Source organism: Aethalodelphis obliquidens, unplaced genomic scaffold, assembly GCF_003676395.1.
Source record: "Aethalodelphis obliquidens isolate GAN/ISIS:26980383/991018 unplaced genomic scaffold, ASM367639v1 scaffold4, whole genome shotgun sequence".
Classification (NCBI taxonomy): domain Eukaryota; kingdom Metazoa; phylum Chordata; class Mammalia; order Artiodactyla; family Delphinidae; genus Aethalodelphis; species Aethalodelphis obliquidens.
The window spans coordinates 8,372,485-8,390,348 of NW_020837948.1; the positions used below are offsets into that span (position 1 = coordinate 8,372,485).

Below are 17,864 nucleotides of genomic sequence, written 5' to 3' on the forward strand. Positions count from 1 at the left end.
GAGGGTTATAATCAAAGAGACAGATAACAAGTATTGTCTTGGATGTGGAGAAGTTGGAACTCTCATACATGGCTGATGAGAATTTTAAATAGCGAAGGTGCTTTAGAAAATAGTTTGGCAGCTCCTTCAAATGTGACCCAGCAATTCAGTCCTAGTTTTGCATACCTAAGAGAAATGAAAACTATGTGTACACAAAAACTTGTACATGAATGTTCACAGCAAGTTTATTCATAACAGCCAAAAAGTAGAAACAATCCAAATATCCATCTGCTGATGAATAGATAAATAAAATATGGTCTATCTGTAATGGGATGTTATTCAACAGCAAAAAGAAGTGAAATTCTGATATGCACTAAACATGGATGAACCCTGTAAATATTATGCTAACTGAAAGAAGCCAGTCATACAAGACCACATATTTTATGGTTTCATTCATATAAGATAGCAAGAATAGACAAATCTATAGAGACAGAAAGCAGATTAATGATTGCCTAAGACTGGGGGGGTTTGGGAAGAAATGAGAATTGACTGCTAGTGGGTACAGGGTTTCTTTCTGGGGTGATGAAAATGTTCTAAAATTGACTGTGATGGTGGTTGCACAACTCTCTGAATATACTAAAAAACATTGAATTACACACTCTAAATTTGTAAATTATATGGTATGTGAATTATATCAATAAATCTGTTAAAAAAGACAAAGTTAGGACCAAGCAAACCAAGGAGATATGATTTTTAATAGGCGATATAGATATAACCAGATTTTTTTTTTACCAGAATTAAATGGTAGACAGTACAATGTGGTCTTCTTTGATGAGGATCTATAGTATTGGTACTTTGTGTTGCTGAGTGTGTGGGGGCAAGGACTGATAAACTGCTGAGCAAAAATTTCTGTGGAATTTTTAATTACCCAACCAAAATTCTTGCCAATCATCCTACCTCTTCACAAACATATGCATCATATTTCTGTCTTGTGCAATCACTCTTGCAGCAAAGAAGAAGATGGATTAGGAGTGATTAGATTGAAGGGATGACTATTGTGGCATTCCAAGTGAGGCATGATTAGGACCTGAACTTTAGTGGCAAGGATTGCTTAGAAGGAAAACTTGAGAACAATTCAAGAGTGATAATCAACTGTTGTTAATGATTGGATGGTTAAGAGAGGAAGATGGAGTCCATGATGACCCTCAGCCCTCTGACTTAGGAAACAGGATGAATGATGACTCATTCACTACGTGAAGGAACACAAATAGAAAAGCAAGAGTGAGTTGGAGTGACAGGTCTGGAAAACACTGAAATACCTACAGCACTTTGAAGTGGAGATATCTAGCAGGCATTTGTATATCCCAGCCTGGAAAGCAAGGGAAAGGTTCTGGGCTGAAAGCATAGTTGTTCTCTTGGGAAAGTGTGTAGAGTGAGAAAAGAATAGTTTTAGTGTGATAGGCTCCTTATAGTTATGCTTGCATCTAAATGATGAGAAATTTCTGAAGAAAAGAAAATCAATGACTGTTATTCTTGGGTGAATTATTCTTCCTTGGTGAACAACAGCGAAAATTCTAAGGCTAAATTATTAAGAAAATATAGCTTTGTTGATTTATTTTTTTAAATAACTGATCTAAACTTCTCACGGGCTTTGATCACCTTTCTCCCCTGTTTAGCAGGGAAATGATGAGTTAAAGTTATTAATGCCATCCAGTTACTTCCAGGTAAAAGTCTCTTTTGGGTAAAAGCTGAGTCTTTCATATTTTCTCCCACTCCATATTCCTGAGGATGATCACACCTCTTGATTTGCCTGGGACAGTCCCAGTGTGTGCCTGCTGTTCTCACATAATCTTTTATAGAGCTTCCTTTTACTCTCAGAAAGGTCCCAGTTTGGACAAATCGTCACCCTAAATATAGGTGTATAGGCCAGAGGTGGGGGAGGGGTGAAGTTGGGTCTTGAGGGTGTCTGGGATCCACAAGTTGTCTCTGAATTTTTACTGATTTGTGCTGCAGGTTTCAAGACTAGTTCATACCTGGGCTGGACTCTACTGATAAAGTCACTGATGAACTTACAGCTGTATTTTGGGCCTGAAGTCCTCCATTGCTGATTTTTCCTCACCTTAGCTTTTATTGCCACCCCAAACCCCTTAAGTCTCATTGAAGTCCTCCATCCAGACTTTGACTTAGTTGCCTTTCTACAACCTTCGTGGTAAACTCACCTAGACACAACAGCCCTATGCCGGGTATTTTGGTTCTAAATTTGACCACCTTCTCTGCATTGCCTTTGGTATGTGGAACCTTGAGAACTAGTTTACAGTATACAGGAATTAAGGGACTCTTAGGAGGGCTGAGGCCTCCTCTCTGCCTGAGTATCCCAAGCTCTTATTTTTATGTTGAGTTTCCTCCTTGTGTGGATGTTTTCTCCTAGAGTTCTAAACAGGGAGTTTGGCACATGCCCTCTACTTTGGGCTTTCTCTTCACCTCTTCTAATGTCATCATCACACCTATTACCCCCACCTCCAGATTTTGGGCTTGAAGGAGAGAAGTCAGTCCCCATTGTCTAACTGCTTGTTTCCTAAGCCTGTGTCCCCTTTATCTTTCCAATAAACCTTTAGGCTGGAAGGCATAGAGGGGGGATCTATCTTAGGTCACATGAGTTCTTACAGTAAAACTCTGTAATTCATGTAAAACTCTGTGGTTCTGTCTACAAGCCTTAATCTATATATGTTAATAGGACCTTGAGGAATGTAGCAGGATGTTAAATGTGCTTTCATGTAGTCTTAGAGTTTGACCTTAATAGATGAGAACAAAATAAAAATGACAATTACCCCATCCCCTATTCTGTGTAGAACCATCTATGTAGAATTTGTAATAAGTGAGATCAAAACCTAATTCTTTCAACATTAGACCATCACCAATCTCTAAGCTATTTAAGAAAAGACAAAGAATGCACTGAGAGGATGAAATGATCAAGAATGTTTCTTTGATAAGAGTTATTGATGTCATATGCAAGGAGAGGAGAAAACTTCTCCCTCACCTCAACACAAGAGAGAAGCTCCCAGAGATCCATTTGGAAAGTTCAAAGTATGTTCCCTGGAATTTGGTTTCTGACTCACACCTGGTAAAGCTAAAAGCAAGAAAGTCTGTTAGATGCTTTGGAATGGCTGATAAAGAGGACACTAGAAATACTTTCAGAGTTTGGCACAGCAAAGATTTGTGCATATTGCCCAGACGTCAGACATAGATCCCACAGAAGGGATCATCTTGAAAGGGATCATGCCAAATACGACTTCCTGGAAAGGACAAAATAAACTTGACTGAAAGAGACTGGAAATTTTACCATCAAATTGAAAAGCTGAGGACATCATAAAGAGCAAGTGAGACAGCCCCAGAGATAGGGAAATCCTATCACCAAACCCTTCAAAATACTTCAGGTTTGGGCTTCCCTGGTGGCGCAGTGGTTAAGAATCCGCCTGCCAATGCAGGGGACACAGGTTCGAGCCCTGGTCCAGGAAGATCCCCCATGCCGCGGAGCAACTAGGCCCGTGCGCCACAATTACTGAGCCCGCGCTCTAGAGCCTGCAAGCCACAGCTACTGAAGCCTGCGCACCTAGAGCCCGTGCTCTGCAACAAGGGAAGCCACCGCAGTGAGAGGCCCACGCACTGCAAGTAGGCCCCACTCGCTGCAACTAGAGAAAGCCCGTGCACAGCAACAAAGACCCAACGCAGCCAAAAATAAAATAAATAAATTTATTTTAAAAAAACTACTTCAGGTTTGAAAGAGTCAGCATTTGGTTATCTGTCATGCCCAAAGGGCACCAAGGACATATTAGAATAGTATCAGTTAAGAAAGACCTTTCCTACAGTTCCTTCCTGCTACTCCAATGCCAAAGGATCCTAAAGAGTAGTTAACAAATGGGGAAGGAAAAAGAGCAAGAAATAGAGGAAAAAAACAGTGATGGTTGCTTTCCTCACTGCAGGCTATGAGTCTAAATCAGACCTCAGTTGGGAAAAGGAAGAGGTTTAAGTTGGATAATAAGAGTTTAGTGTTGTGATATTATGCTGGGCTTTTTATTACCTGAAAATGTCTATTGGGCTTCCCTGGTGGCGCAGTGGTTGAGAGTCCGCCTGCCGATGCAGGGGACACGGGTTCGTGCCCCGGTCCGGGAGGATCCCACATGCCGTGGAGCGGCTGGGCCCGTGAGCCGTGGCTGCTGAGCCTGCGCGTCCGGAGCCTGTGCTCCGCAACGGGAGAGGCCACAACAGTGAGAGGCCCGCGTACCGCAAAAAATAAATAAATAAAATAAAATAAAATAAAATAAAAATGACTACTTATAGGCCAGAGAATACCACAAAAGCAACAGAATACACCTGAAAGGGGCAAGAAAGTACTATTTTGACAGGATGAATTTATTTTTTTGTATCTGATTCCTTTTTCCAATATTTTTTATTGAAGTATAGTTTATTTACAATGCTGTGTTAATTTCTGCTGTGCAGCAAAGTGATTCCGTTATACATATATATACATTCTTTTTAAAATATTCTTTTCCATTATGGTTTTTTATAGGATATTGAATATAGTTCTCTGTGCTATACAGTAGGACCTTGTTGTTTATAAATTCTATATATAAAAGCTTACATCTGCTAACTCCAACCTCCCACTCCATCCCTCCCCCAATCCTCTCCCCTTTGGCAACCACCAGTCTGTTCTCTATGTCTGTCATTCTGTTTCTGTTTCATAGATAGGTTCATTTGTGTCATATTTTAGATTCCATGTATAAGTGATATAGTATGGTATTTGTCTTTCTGTTTCTGACTTATTTCACTTAGTATGATAATCTCTAGTTGCATGCATGTTGCTGCAAATAGCATTATTTTGTTCTTTTTTATGACTGAGTAGTATTCCATTGTATATATGTACCACATCTTCTTTATTCATTCATCTACTGATGGACATTTAGGTTGTTTCCATGTCTTGGCTATTGTGAATAGTGCTACTATGAACATGGGGGTGTATGTGTCTTTCTGAATTATAGTTTTTGGGGTTTTTTTAACATCTTTATTGGGGTATAATTGCTTTACAATGGTGTGTTAGTTTCTGCTTTATAACAAAGTGAATCAGTTATACATATGTTCCCATATCTCTTCCCTCTTGCGTCTCCCTCCCTCCCACCCTCCCTATCCCACCCCTCCAGGCGGTCACAAAGCACCGAGCCGATATCCCTGTGCCAAGCGGCTGCTTCCCACTAGCTATCTACCTTACGTTTGTTAGTGTGTATATGTCCATGACTCTCTTTCGCCCTGTCACAGCTCACCCTTCCCCCTCCCCATATCCTCAAGCCCGTTCTCCAGTAGGTCTGTGTCTTTATTCCTGTCTTACCCCTAGGTTCTTCATGACATTTTTTTTTCTTCTTAAATTCCATATATATGTGTGAGCATACGGTATTTGTCTTTTTCTTTCTGACTTCACTCTCTATGACAGACTCTAGGTCTATCCACCTCATTACAAATAGCTCAATTTCGTTTCTTTTTATGGCTGAGTAATATTCCATTGTATATATGTGCCACATCTTCTTTATCCATTCATCCGATGATGGGCACTTAGATTGTTTCCATTTCCAGGCTTGAATTATAGTTTTTAACAGGATGAATTTAAAGAGGAAATATGAAGGAATAAAATACTTGTTTGCATACTGAGTTCAACTTTTCACTAAAGCAGTAATAGGAATTTAAAAATCATTTTTTCACATTCAGTTTTCAACTCCACTGTCTTGCTGGGGATTCAGAAATTCCACTTTGGTGGTCAAAGGCTGAGGGTTTGATTCTTTTGTATTCCTCTAGTAATAGCTAATCCTCTTTTACACATTTCGATAAGATTGGGGTCAGTCTCATTTGTGACAGTATAAAATAGAACAGAGTATTAATTTTTTTATGTATTATTTCTAATGTTACTTGAGATCCTTACCACAAGAATCCTGGAAAACAAGGGACTTCCCAGGTGGTCCAGTGGGTAAGACTCCACGCTCCCAATACAGGGGGCCCAGGTTCGATACCTAGTTGGGGAACTAGATCCCACATGTATGCCACAACTAAGAGTCATGCTGCAACTAAGAGTCGGCATGCCTCAACTAAGAAGTCCACATGCTGCAACTAAAAAAAAAGATCCTGCATGCCACAAAGAACATCCTGCGTGCCACAACTAAAACCCAGCACAGCCAAAATAAATAAATAAATAAATAAATATTTTCTTTAAAAAGGTAATGAGGTATCATTTCTTAAAAAAAAAAAAAAGAATCCTGGTAAACAAGATTGCTATTCCTTTTCCATAAATGAGATAATCAAGACTCAAGACAGGTAAAGTTAACTTTCCCAAGGCCACTGAAGTGTAAGTAGCAGAACTGAGCTTTAAATCAACGTCTGTCTGATTCTAAATACTATGCTTTGTCCTCTACACATACTATCTCACACTGATGAACGTATAAGTATATTGCCCTTTATTATGAAACTATTTGTTCATATAGATATGTTAGCATTTTTTCTAACTAGCTTTATTTTTTCTATAGGATAATTGATTGCATAAAAATGTCTTTAAGTATTATTTGAGGATTCTCAAAAGTTACTGAAAGAGTAAAAGAATCCCATTAATTTGTTCTTATTCTAGCATGATGATGTTAGCACACCAAAGTATTTCTCCAAAACCAAAGAGTACTGCAAGTTCAGAATCAGGTAATTAGTAATGAAACTAATCATTTTCATAATCCTCTATTTATTTTTAACATCTTTATTGGAGTATAATTGCTTTACAGTGTTGTGTTAGTTTCTGCTGTATAACAAACTGAATCAGCTATATGCATACATGTATTCCCACATCCCCTCCCTCTTGCGTCTCCCTCCCACCCTCCTTATCTGACCCCTCTAGGTAGTTGCAAATCACGGAGCTGATCTCCTGGTGCCATGCAGCTGCTTCCCAGTAGCTATCTATGTTACCTTTGGTAGTGTATATATGTCAATGCTACTCTCTCACTTCATCCCTGCTTACCCTTCCCCCTCCCCATTCCTCAAGTCCATTCTCTACGTCTGTGTCTTTATTCCTGTCCTGCCCCTAGGTTCATTAGAACCATTTTCTTTTAGATTCCATATATATGTGTTAGCATACAGTATTTGTTTTTCTCTTTCTGACTTACTTCACTCTGTAGGACAGACTCTAGGTCCATCCACCTCACTACAAATAACTGAATTTCATTTCTTTTTATGGCTGAGTAATATTCCATTGTATATATGTGCCACATCTTCTTTATCCATTCATCTATTGATGGACACTTAGGTTGCTTCCATGTCCTGGCTATTGTAAATACAGCTGCACTGAACATTGTGGTACATGACTCTGTCTGAATTATGGTTTTCTCAGGGTCCATGCCCAGTAGTGGGATTGCTGGGTCATATGGTAGTTCTATTTTTAGCTTTTTAAGGAACCTCCATACTGTTCTCCATAGTGGCTGTATCAATTTACATTCCCACCAACAGTGCAAGAGGGTTCCCTTTTCTCCACACCCTCTCCAGCATTTATTGTTTGTAGATTTTTTGTTGATGGCCATTCTGACTGGTGTGAGGTGATACCTCATTGTAGTTTTGTTTTGCATTTCTCTAATGATTACTGATGTTGAGCATCTTTTCATATGTTTGTTGGCAATCTGTATGTCTGCTTTGGAGAAATGTCTGTTTCGGTCTTCTGCCCATTTTGGGGTTGGGTGGTTTGTTTTTTTGATATTGAGCTTCATGAGCTCTTGTATATTTTGAGATTAATCCTTTGTCACTTGCTTCGTTTGCAAATATTTTCTCCCATCTGAGGGTTGCCTTTGAGTCATGTTTATGGTTTCCTTTACTGTGCAAAAGCTTTGAAGTTTCATTAGGTCAGCTTTGTTTATTTTTGTTTTTATTTCCATTTCTCTAGGAGGTGGGTCAAAAAGGATCTTGTTGTGATTTATGTCATAGAGTGTTCTGCCTATGTTTTCCTCTAAGAGTTTTAGAGTGGCCTTACATTTTACATTTTACATCTTTAATCCATTTGGAGTTTATTTTTGTGTATGGTGTTAGGAAGTGTTCTAATTTCATTCTTTTACATGCAGCTGTCCAGCTTTCCCAGCACCACTTATTGAAGAGGCTGTCTTTTCTCCATTGTATACTCATGCCTCATTTATCAAAGATAAGGTGATCGTATGTGCGTGGGTTTATCTCTGGGCTTTCTGTCCTGTTCCATTGATCTATATTTCTGTTTTTGTGCCAGTACCATATGGTCTTGATTACTGTAGCTTTGTAGTATAATCTGAAGTCTGGGAGCCTGAAGCCTCCAGCTCTGTTTTTTTTTCTCAAGATTGTTTTGGCTATTTGGGGTCCTTTGTGTTTCCATACAAATTGTGCAATTTTTTTGTTCTAGTTCTGTGAAAAATGACATTGGTAGTTTGATAGGGCTTGCACTGAATCTGTAGATTGCTTTGGGTAGTATAGTCATTTTCACAATGTTGATTCTTCCAATCCAATAATATGGTATATCTCTCCATTTGTTTGTATCATCTTTAATTTCCTTCATCAGTGTCTTATAGTTTTCTGCATACAGGTCTTTTGTCTCCTTAGGTAGGTTTATTCCTAGGTATTTGATTCTTTTTGTTGCAATGGTAAATGAGAATGTTTCAATAATTTATCAGATTTTTCATCATTAGTGTATAGGAATGCAAGTGATTTCTGTGCATTAATTTTGTATCCTGCTCCTCTACCAAATTGATTGATTAGCTCTAGTACTTTTCTGGTAGCATCTTTAGGATTCTCTATGTATAGTATCGTGTCATCTGCAAACAGTGACAGTTTTACTTCTTCTTTTCCAATTTGGATTCCTTTTATTTCTTTTTCTTCTCTGATTGCTGTGACTAAAACTTCCAAAACTATGTTGAATAATAGTGGTGAGAGTGGGCAACCTTGTCTTGTTCCTGATCTTAGAGGAAATGGTTTCATTTTTTCACCATTGAGAACGATGTTGGCTGGGGGGTTGTCTTATACGGGCTTTATTATGTTGAGGTAAGTTCCCTCTATGCCTACTTTCTGGAGAGATTTTATCATAAATTGATGTTGAATTTTGTCAAAAGCTTTTTCTGCATCTATTGAGATGATCATATGGTTTTTATCCTTCTGTTTGTTAATATGTTGTATCACAATGATTGATTTGCATATTTTGAAGAATCTTTGCATTCCTGGGATAAACCCCACTTATCATGGTGTATGATCCTTTTAATGTGCTGTTGGATTGTTTGCTAGTATTTTTTTGAGGATTTTTGCATCTAGGTTCATCAGTGATATTGGCCTGTGGTTTCTTTGTGACATCTTTGTCTGGTATTTTGTTTGTTTTGTTTGTTTTTTTGCAGTACGTGGGCCTCTCACTGTTGTGGCCTCTCCCATTGCGGAGCACAGGCTCCAGATGCGCAGGCTCAACTGCCATGGCTCACGGGCCCAGCCGCTCCGCAGCATGTGGGATCTTCCCGGACAGGGACACGAACCCGTGTCCCCTGCATCGGCATGCGGACTCTCAACCACTGTGCCACCAGGGAAGCCCCTTTTTCTGGTTTTGGTATCAGGATAATGGTGGCCTCGTAGAATGAGTTTGGGAATGTTCCTCCCTCTGCTATATTTTGGCAGAGTTTCAGGATAGGTGTTAAGTCTTCTCTAAATGTTTGATAGAATTTGCCCGTGAAGCCGTCTGGTCCTAGGCTTTTGTTTGTTGGAAGATTTTTAATCACAGTCTCAATTTCAGTGCTTGTGATTGGTCTGTTCATATTTTCTATTTCTTCCTGGTTCAGTCTCGGAAGGTTGTGTTTTTCTAAGAATTTGTCCATTTCTTCCAGGTTTCCATTTTATTGGCATATAGTTGCTTGTAGTAATCTCTCATGAGCCTTTGTATTTCTGCAGTCTCAGTTGTTACTTCTCCTTTTTCATTTCCAATTCTATTGATCTGAGTCTTCTCCCTTTTTTTCTTACTGAGTCTGGCTAATGTTTTATCCATTTTGTTTATCTTGTTAAAGAACCAGGTTTTAGTTTTATTGATCTTTGCTGTTGTTACCTTCATTTATTTTTCATTTATTTCTGATCTGATCTTTATCATTTCTTTCCTTCTGCTAACTTTGGGTTTTTTGGTTCTTCTTTCTCTAACTGCTTTAGGTGTAAGGTTAGGTTTTTTGAGATTTTTCTTGTTTCTTGAGGTAGGACTGTATTACTCTAAACTTCCCTCTTAGAACTGCTTTTGCTGCATCCCATAGGTTTTGGGTCATCCTGTTTTCATTGTCATTTGTTTCTAGGTATTTTTTGATTTCCTCTTTGATTTCTTCAGTGATCTCTTGTTTATTTAGTATTGTATTGTTTAGCCTCTGTGTGTTTGTATTTTTTACAGGTTTTTTCCTGTAATAGATATGTAGTCTCATAGTGTTGTGATCGGAAAAGATACTTGATACAATTTCAATTTTATTAAATTTACCAAGGCTTGATTTGTGACCCAAGATATGATGTATCCTGGAGAATGTTCCATGAGCACTTGAGAAGAAAGTGTATTCTGTTGTTTTTGGATGGAATGTCCTATAAATATCAATTAAGTCCATCTTGTTTAATGTATCATTTAAAGCTTGTGTTTCCTTATTTATTTTCATTTTGGGTGATCTGTCCATTGGTGAAAGTGGGGTGTTAAAGTCCCCTACTATGATTGTGTTACTGTCGATTTCCCCTTTTATAGCTGTTAGCATTTGCCTTATGTATTGAGGTGCTCCTATGTTGGGTGCATAAATATTTACTATTGTTATATCTTCTTCTTGGATTGATCCCTTGATCATTATGTTGTGTCCTCCTTTGTCTCTTGTAATAGTCTTTATTTTAAGGTCTATTCTGTCTGATATGAGAATTGCTACTCCTGCTTTCTTGTAATTTCCATTTGCATGGAACATCTTTTTCCATCCCCTCACTTTCAGTCTGTATGTGTTCCTAGGTCTGAAGTGGGTCTCTTGTAGACAGCATATATACTGGTCTTGTTTTTGTATTCATTCAGCCAATCTATGTCTTTTGGTTGGAGCATTTAATCCATTTGCACTTAAGGTAATTATCGAAATGTATGTTCCTATTACCATTTTGTTAATTGCTTTGGGTTTGTTTTTGTAGGTCTTTTCCTTCTCTTGTGTTTCCCGCCTAGAGAAGTTCCTTCATTTATTGTAAAGCTGGTTTGGTGGTGCTGAATTCTCTTAACTTTTGCTTATCTGTAAAGGTTTTAATTTCTCTGTCAAATCTGAATGAGATCCTTGCTGGGTAGAGTAATCTTGGTTGTATGTTTTTCCTTTTCATCACTTTAAATATGTCCTGCCACTCCCTTATGGCTTGCAGAGTTTCTGCTGAAAAATCGGCTGTTAACCTTATGGGGATTCCCTTGTATGTTATTTGTTCCTTTTTCCGTGCTGCTTTTAATATTTTTACTTTCTACTTAATTTTTGATAGTTTGATTAATATGTGTCTTGGTGTGTTTCTCCTTGGATTTATCCTGCATGGGACTCTCTGCGCTTCCTGGAATTGATTAACTATTTCCTTTCTCATGTTGGGAAGTTTTCAAGTATAATCTCTTCAAATATTTTCTCAGTCCCTTTCTTTTTCTCTTCTTCTTCTGGAACCCCTATAATTCGAATGTTGGTGCGTTTAATGTTGTCCCAGAGGTCTCTGAGACTGTCCTCAATTCTTTTCATTCTCTTTTCTTTATTCTGCTCCCTGGCAGTTATTTCCACCATATTATCTTCCAGCTCACTTATCTGTTCTTCTGCCTCAGTTATTCTGTTATTGATTCCTTCTAGAGTATTTTTAATTTCACTAATTGTGTTCTTCATCACTATTTGTTTGCTCTTTAGTTCTTCTAGAGCCTTGTTAAGTGTTTCTTGTATTTTCTCCATTCTGTGTCTGAGATTTTGGGTCATCTTTACTATCATTACTTGAATTCTTTTTCAGGTAGGTTGCCTATTTTGCCTTCATTTGTTTGGTCTTGTAGGTTTTTACCTTGCTCCTTTGTCTGTAACATATTTTTTGTTGCTTCATTTTTGTTTTTTGTTTTTTTTTTTGATGTGTGGTGCTGTATTCCTGTCTTACTGGTTGTTTGGCCTGAGACATCCAGAACTGGAGTTTGCAGGCAGTTGGATAGAGCTGGGTCTTGGTGCTGAGATGAGGATCTCCGGGAGACCTCACTCTGATTGATATTCCCTGGGATCTGAGGTTCTCTGTTAGTCCAGTGGTTTTGACTTGGAACTCCCACCACAGGAGCTTCAGCCTTACCTCCAGTTTGGGAACCAAGATCCCACAAGCTTCGTGGTGTGGTTAAAAAAAAAATAAGAAAAAAAAAGGAGCAGTACAGTATCAAAGAATAAAAAAACAAAATAAAATTAGAAAGATGAAAAATATATTAGGAAAAATAAAACTATAATTGAAACATCTGCAACAAGGTAAAATAAAACCACAACAGAAAAAAGAAAAAAAAAAAGGGTGGGGTGGGGTGGGGGTACAAGCCAGAAGGAGAGATCACCAGTCATTGGGGGTTCCTCCATCCCCTTAGGTGTCCGTGGTCCCCCACCAGTGCCTGCTAGATGCCCTAGTTGTGAGGAGATGCGAATTTTGTTTCCTCCTAGTACACCATCTTGACCCTGACTCCCTCTATTCATTTTTGTCACGGTGCTGCAGTATTTGTTAAGAAAACTGGTAGCCCAGGAAATTGAGTGCTTTTTAGTGTGGTTGTATTTAAGAAATGAAGATATGTGAGGTTAGGTCTTAACTATCCCCACAGCACCCATCATTAATTCATTTAATAAACATTTACTGAGTATGTATTCTGTACTAGGTATTACTATATATTCCGATAGGGAGTGATGTATTTTCCCTGACCTTGTAAATTTCATTCGGAGGAGAGGAAGATAATCAGTAAACAGATGCATTGGAGTTATGTGTGATGGTTGAAAAATAAAAGAATCAACAAAATGCCTTGCATTTTTGGCCCTCTATTATTTAGTTTACTATTAGAATAAACATAGCAAGACCTTTACAACCTTATTAACATCTATTGTATTTCAGATTTCTATTTTCTTTATTTTCTGCAAGAAGTTTTATAGCATCTGTTTGGGGATAAATTTAAAGAATTGCTTGTTTTGCTCCTGATAGATATAAATGTTTGTATGAACTGAAAAAAAAGAGTTTTTTTGGTGTTGTCTTCACTTTAAGCGGTTGTCTTAATGAGCATTTAGAAAATGCCAGGTATTATGTTAGGAAATGTGGGTATAAAAATGCTTAAGATGGTTTCTGTTCTAAGGGAAATGAATCTAGTGATAAAAACTAAACTTGTAAAAGCACACATCCTTGGAAAGAGTAGCACCTACTACCTTGGAGGGTGAGCATTAGAAGGAAGATTTGCTTTACAGATCACAATTAAGGAACTTGTGAACAAAGGAAGAAAGATATGAAAGGGAAAGTTGGTAAGGGTATCAAAAACAATCATGATTTTACCTAGTTCCTGCCAGATTTTGGCTGTGGAAAATATTATTTATAAAGCCTGGTAGTAAGGCAGAATATTGATTCTGTAATTATGTATGCTTGTGTATTCTTACTTTTATGTGGTTGATTGACTTAAAATTTCAAATTAAATAAATTACATCTTACTCTAGAGTTATTTTTTACACATTCCTTAATTCAGCAAATCCAAGTTTGTTCCAGTTGTTTGTTAGGCTCTTTACTAAGTGTTAGGAAACCAAGAAATGACTATATTCCTGCCCTCAGGGGTTCATAGTCTAGTAATAGAAACAAACAAACAAGAAGTTACTTCTCAGACATCTCCTGCTCAGTCTTCTTTGCAATCTTATCTACTGCTATTAGCTATTAAATGTGGGAGTTCTTAAAGGCTGATTCCTAGATTTTAATTTCTGTTCAGTCTACTCCCTGATATGTATAAGTGTCCTATAGAAGGTAGGGCTTCCAAATTTTCCATTCTAGACTCTCCTCTGAGGTAAGACCCTTATATGTAGCTGCCTTCTGGACATCTCCGCTTGGATGTTTCAGAGACACCTTATCTCATCATTCGTTAATTCCACTCATTCAACGAATATTTATTAAGCACCTACAGTGTAACAGAAACTGTTTTAGTTGCTGGGGAACATGACAAATTTCTTGCCCTAACAGAGTTTGTATTATAGTGGAGAAAGAAAGAAAATAAACAGATAAAAACAGATAAACAAATACATATATCACAACATCAAAAATAAGAGTAATAAGGGAAAATAAAGAAGGGTAAAAACAGAGTGTGTGACTAGGGATGCTGTTTTAGACAGGCTAATCAGGATAGGCCTCTCTGAGGAGGTGACATTCACACAGAGCTTGAATGAAGTGACAGAGTGCGCCATGTGAAAATCTGGTGGCAGAGCATGCCAGGCATAAGGGCATCACAAGTGAAAAGACCATGAGATGGGAATGTGTTTAGCATGTTGGAAAAAGAGAAAAGAGGCTAGTGTGACTGGAGAAAGATGAGGAAATAAAAATGAATGGTTGAAATTGTAGTCGGTGAGCAAGTGGTATAATGTAGTCTCATATGCCATCGCAAAGAGTAGGGATTTTTTTCTAAATGTGTTGATAAGTGCATCTTAGAGCAGAGGAATGACATGATCAGGTACATATTTTAGAATTATCACTCTGGCTACTATGTGGATAATAGACTAAGGGGTAAGAGTGGAAGCAAGGAAACCTTGTGAAATAAACTATTGCAATGGTCAGATAATGGTGTTTGAGACTAAAGTGATAGCAGTGGTCTGATTTGGAATATATTTTAAAGGCAGATGGGCCAGGATTTCCTGAATAGGTTGGTTGTTGGGTAAGAGAGAAAAGTCAAGAATGACTCTTAAATTATTGGTTTGAGCAACTAGATGAATGGTGGTATCATTTCTTGAGATAGGAACATCGTAGGGCAGAGCAAGTTAGGAGAATAATTAAGAGTCTTTGGTTTATGCATATTAAATTTGATCTGTCAGCTCATGTACATAATGTTACATGAAAGAATGGAAACACAAACAGGTATATACTCATTTATTTTATATATATATATAAAGTTCAAGAACAGGCAAGACTTATTCTGGCTAACAGAAGTTAGAATAGTGGTAATCTTTAAAAAGGGGTTGCTGACTGGGAAAAAACATATAGGAAATTTCTGGGGTGTTGGAAATATTTTATGTCTTGATCTGGGTGATAATTATATGGACGAATACATGTAAATATAAGATTTGTTCCCATTACTGTACCTATGGAGTACCTTAAGAAAATATTAAAACATTAAGAGGATTTTTAACCTTCAGCTGGAGATGTTGTGAAAGCAGTTTGTGACACAGAGTCCGGAGTTCAGGGCAGAGACTGGGGCTGCAGATAAATATTTAGAGTCAGGTATAGATGCTTTGAAGCCGTTAGAGTAGGTGAGTCACTTAGGAAGAGAAAAGAAATAGAAAAGAGACATGTAAAAGAATATAAATGGAACACTTCAACATTTAGAAACAGCTGTAACAAAATATTCCAAGAGATCAAATAAAACAAGGGTTGATGACTGAGAATTGTTACACCCAAGACCTAACCTAGTCTTCCTCCTCCAGTGTCCTCCGTCTCAACAAATGTAGCTTAATAAACCAAAACATGGGATCATCCTCAACACCTTCCTGTTTGTCATTTCTGTCTCTAAGTACTAATTTTATCTTTTACAGAACTCTCAAACCTACAGCTTCTCTCTACATTGGGAGATGAAGATGAGAGGAATGATTAGCCTCAAAGTTTACCAGATTTAGCAAATAAAGATACACAATGCCCAGTGAAATTAGAATTCAGAAGCAAATAATTTTTAATATAATTATGTCATGAACATTGCCTAGGCTGTACTATTACACAGAAAATACTTAAACTAAAAAGAATTTGTGATTCATCTGAACTTCACATTTAAGTGGGCATCCTATGTTTAATCTCTGCAATGAGGCTGGAAATATGTAAGCAATACAGGGATTATAAAAATAGGATTTTGTATGCCAATTTAAGAAGCTTAAGTTTTAACTTGAGGGCAGTGGAAAGCCTTTAAAGAGTGTTAAGCAGATGATATTAGATTTGTATTTTAGGTATACAGTGTGGATAGTGGACTGCAGAAGGAGGTGATTTGAAAGACTATTGGGATCTATGTAGCAGGAAAGGTTTTGGGGTACAGATAAAGTTTTTGGTAAGATGAAAGAGGCCTGAGTATGTTTTAAGTGCTGGTAGGAAAGTTGGAGTAGAAAGGGAGAGAGTGAAAATACAGGATAGTAGAAATGGAAGGATAATTAATGAAGAATTCTAATCACATGCAACTTTCTCTACTAATTGAAAGGTAAATCTTTTATATACAGTTTATTTACTTCTGTGAAACCTGGAGCTCTTGAGATAAAGGTATTTTTAAGAATTCTTTCTCCTTTCTGTAGCAAGTCAGGTTGTTCAACATACATTAAGTTTTTCTTCTAAAACTATTACAAAATCATAGTCATTAAAATCCATTTTTTCCTCAAATTTGAGTTCTCTTTTCTGTACTTAGAGTTCATGACAGGTTAAATAATGAAAATACTAAAGTATATTTTTATTATAGATAATGCATCTTGTGGAGTTTTACTTGCTGAGAAAAATTACCCTTCAACCCCTCAAAAAACAAAGAAAAAAGCAAGTATTGAAGCAGAATAACCTTATAAACCATAAATTTCATTAATATGGGACATACTATTTTCTTTTAAACAACACTTTTATAGGAATTACTTTTCAGCTATTTAAGCCAATAATGGAAAATATTTTTGGAGCTTAGCAATTAGATTGCATTATTGTTGCATGAATATATACTCTATATAAAGTTAATGAAAGAGGATTAAAACTTTAAAATTTTCCAATTTCCTTAAATTGGATGTCTATTAATAATTTAAAGTGAAAATAACACATTTGCTTTGTAGCCAGAACAGTGTTCTATACGAAGGAACTGAAAATCAGTACATTAGGCCTGGAATCTAGAGGTCTTTGGGGAGGAATTCAGACTTGATTATGTATATAACAGGAGCTACTCTCTGAGTGGCTACTCAGAGTAAAGTATTATTATCCTTTTCATTATATGTTTTTTATAGCATTCCTATCAGGTAAGTTTTTCATTTGTTTTATTTTTTAGCAATTTTATAGCTGAGAAAAATGAGGTTTAGATATTAACCAATATGCTTGAGGAGCTTGTGACAAGTCTTTCTCAATCTAAAACCTGTACTTTTTCCACTGTACCGTATGGTCACTATATACTTTGGGGAGCAAATTGAAAGAGGGCAAGAGTGTCAGCAGGAAGATTCATTAATAGAAAGTTGCAAAGGTTTTTGGTGGGAGATTGTGGTGGCTTTAACTAGGATGTTTTGTAGGAGAGATGGAATAATATGCGTGGATTGAAGATAATTTTACCTATAGAGTTTATGGATTGGACATAGAGGATGAAAGAGTGAGAGGTGTCAATAAAGGCTTCTAGGTTTGTGTCTTAAGCAGCTTTGATGGATAAAGGTGCTATATAATGTGATAGGAAAGGCAGGAGATCTGAAGGCACATAAAGATGAAAATGTTGGAAGGGCCATTAGCTGTAAGTTTCCAGGTCAGGAAAACAGAACAGGAGTATACAATATTATAGATATTTTAAAATTCATGGTAATGGGTGAAATCACCTGGGAAAGAGTATCTAGAGAGTAAGGAAGAAAAGGGGGTCCAGGATCAATTCTTGAAAAACTCTACAGTCACATGGAAAAGGAAAAGTGGGCAGAGAGAACAGGGAAAATAAA

The 17,864-nt window shown here is 37.3% G+C and overlaps 1 protein-coding gene across 1 annotated transcript in view; it reads left to right on the top strand.

The window, feature by feature from the left end:
* The window catches only part of MEIKIN (meiotic kinetochore factor), a 119,190-nt gene that overhangs the window by 29,889 nt on the left and 71,437 nt on the right, over positions 1–17,864 (top strand). The window contains exons 8-9 of the mRNA XM_027101239.1: positions 6,641–6,705; positions 16,661–16,731. Of these exons, the coding sequence (XP_026957040.1) occupies positions 6,641–6,705; positions 16,661–16,731 (136 nt within the window). The remainder of the gene's footprint in view (positions 1–6,640; positions 6,706–16,660; positions 16,732–17,864) is intronic.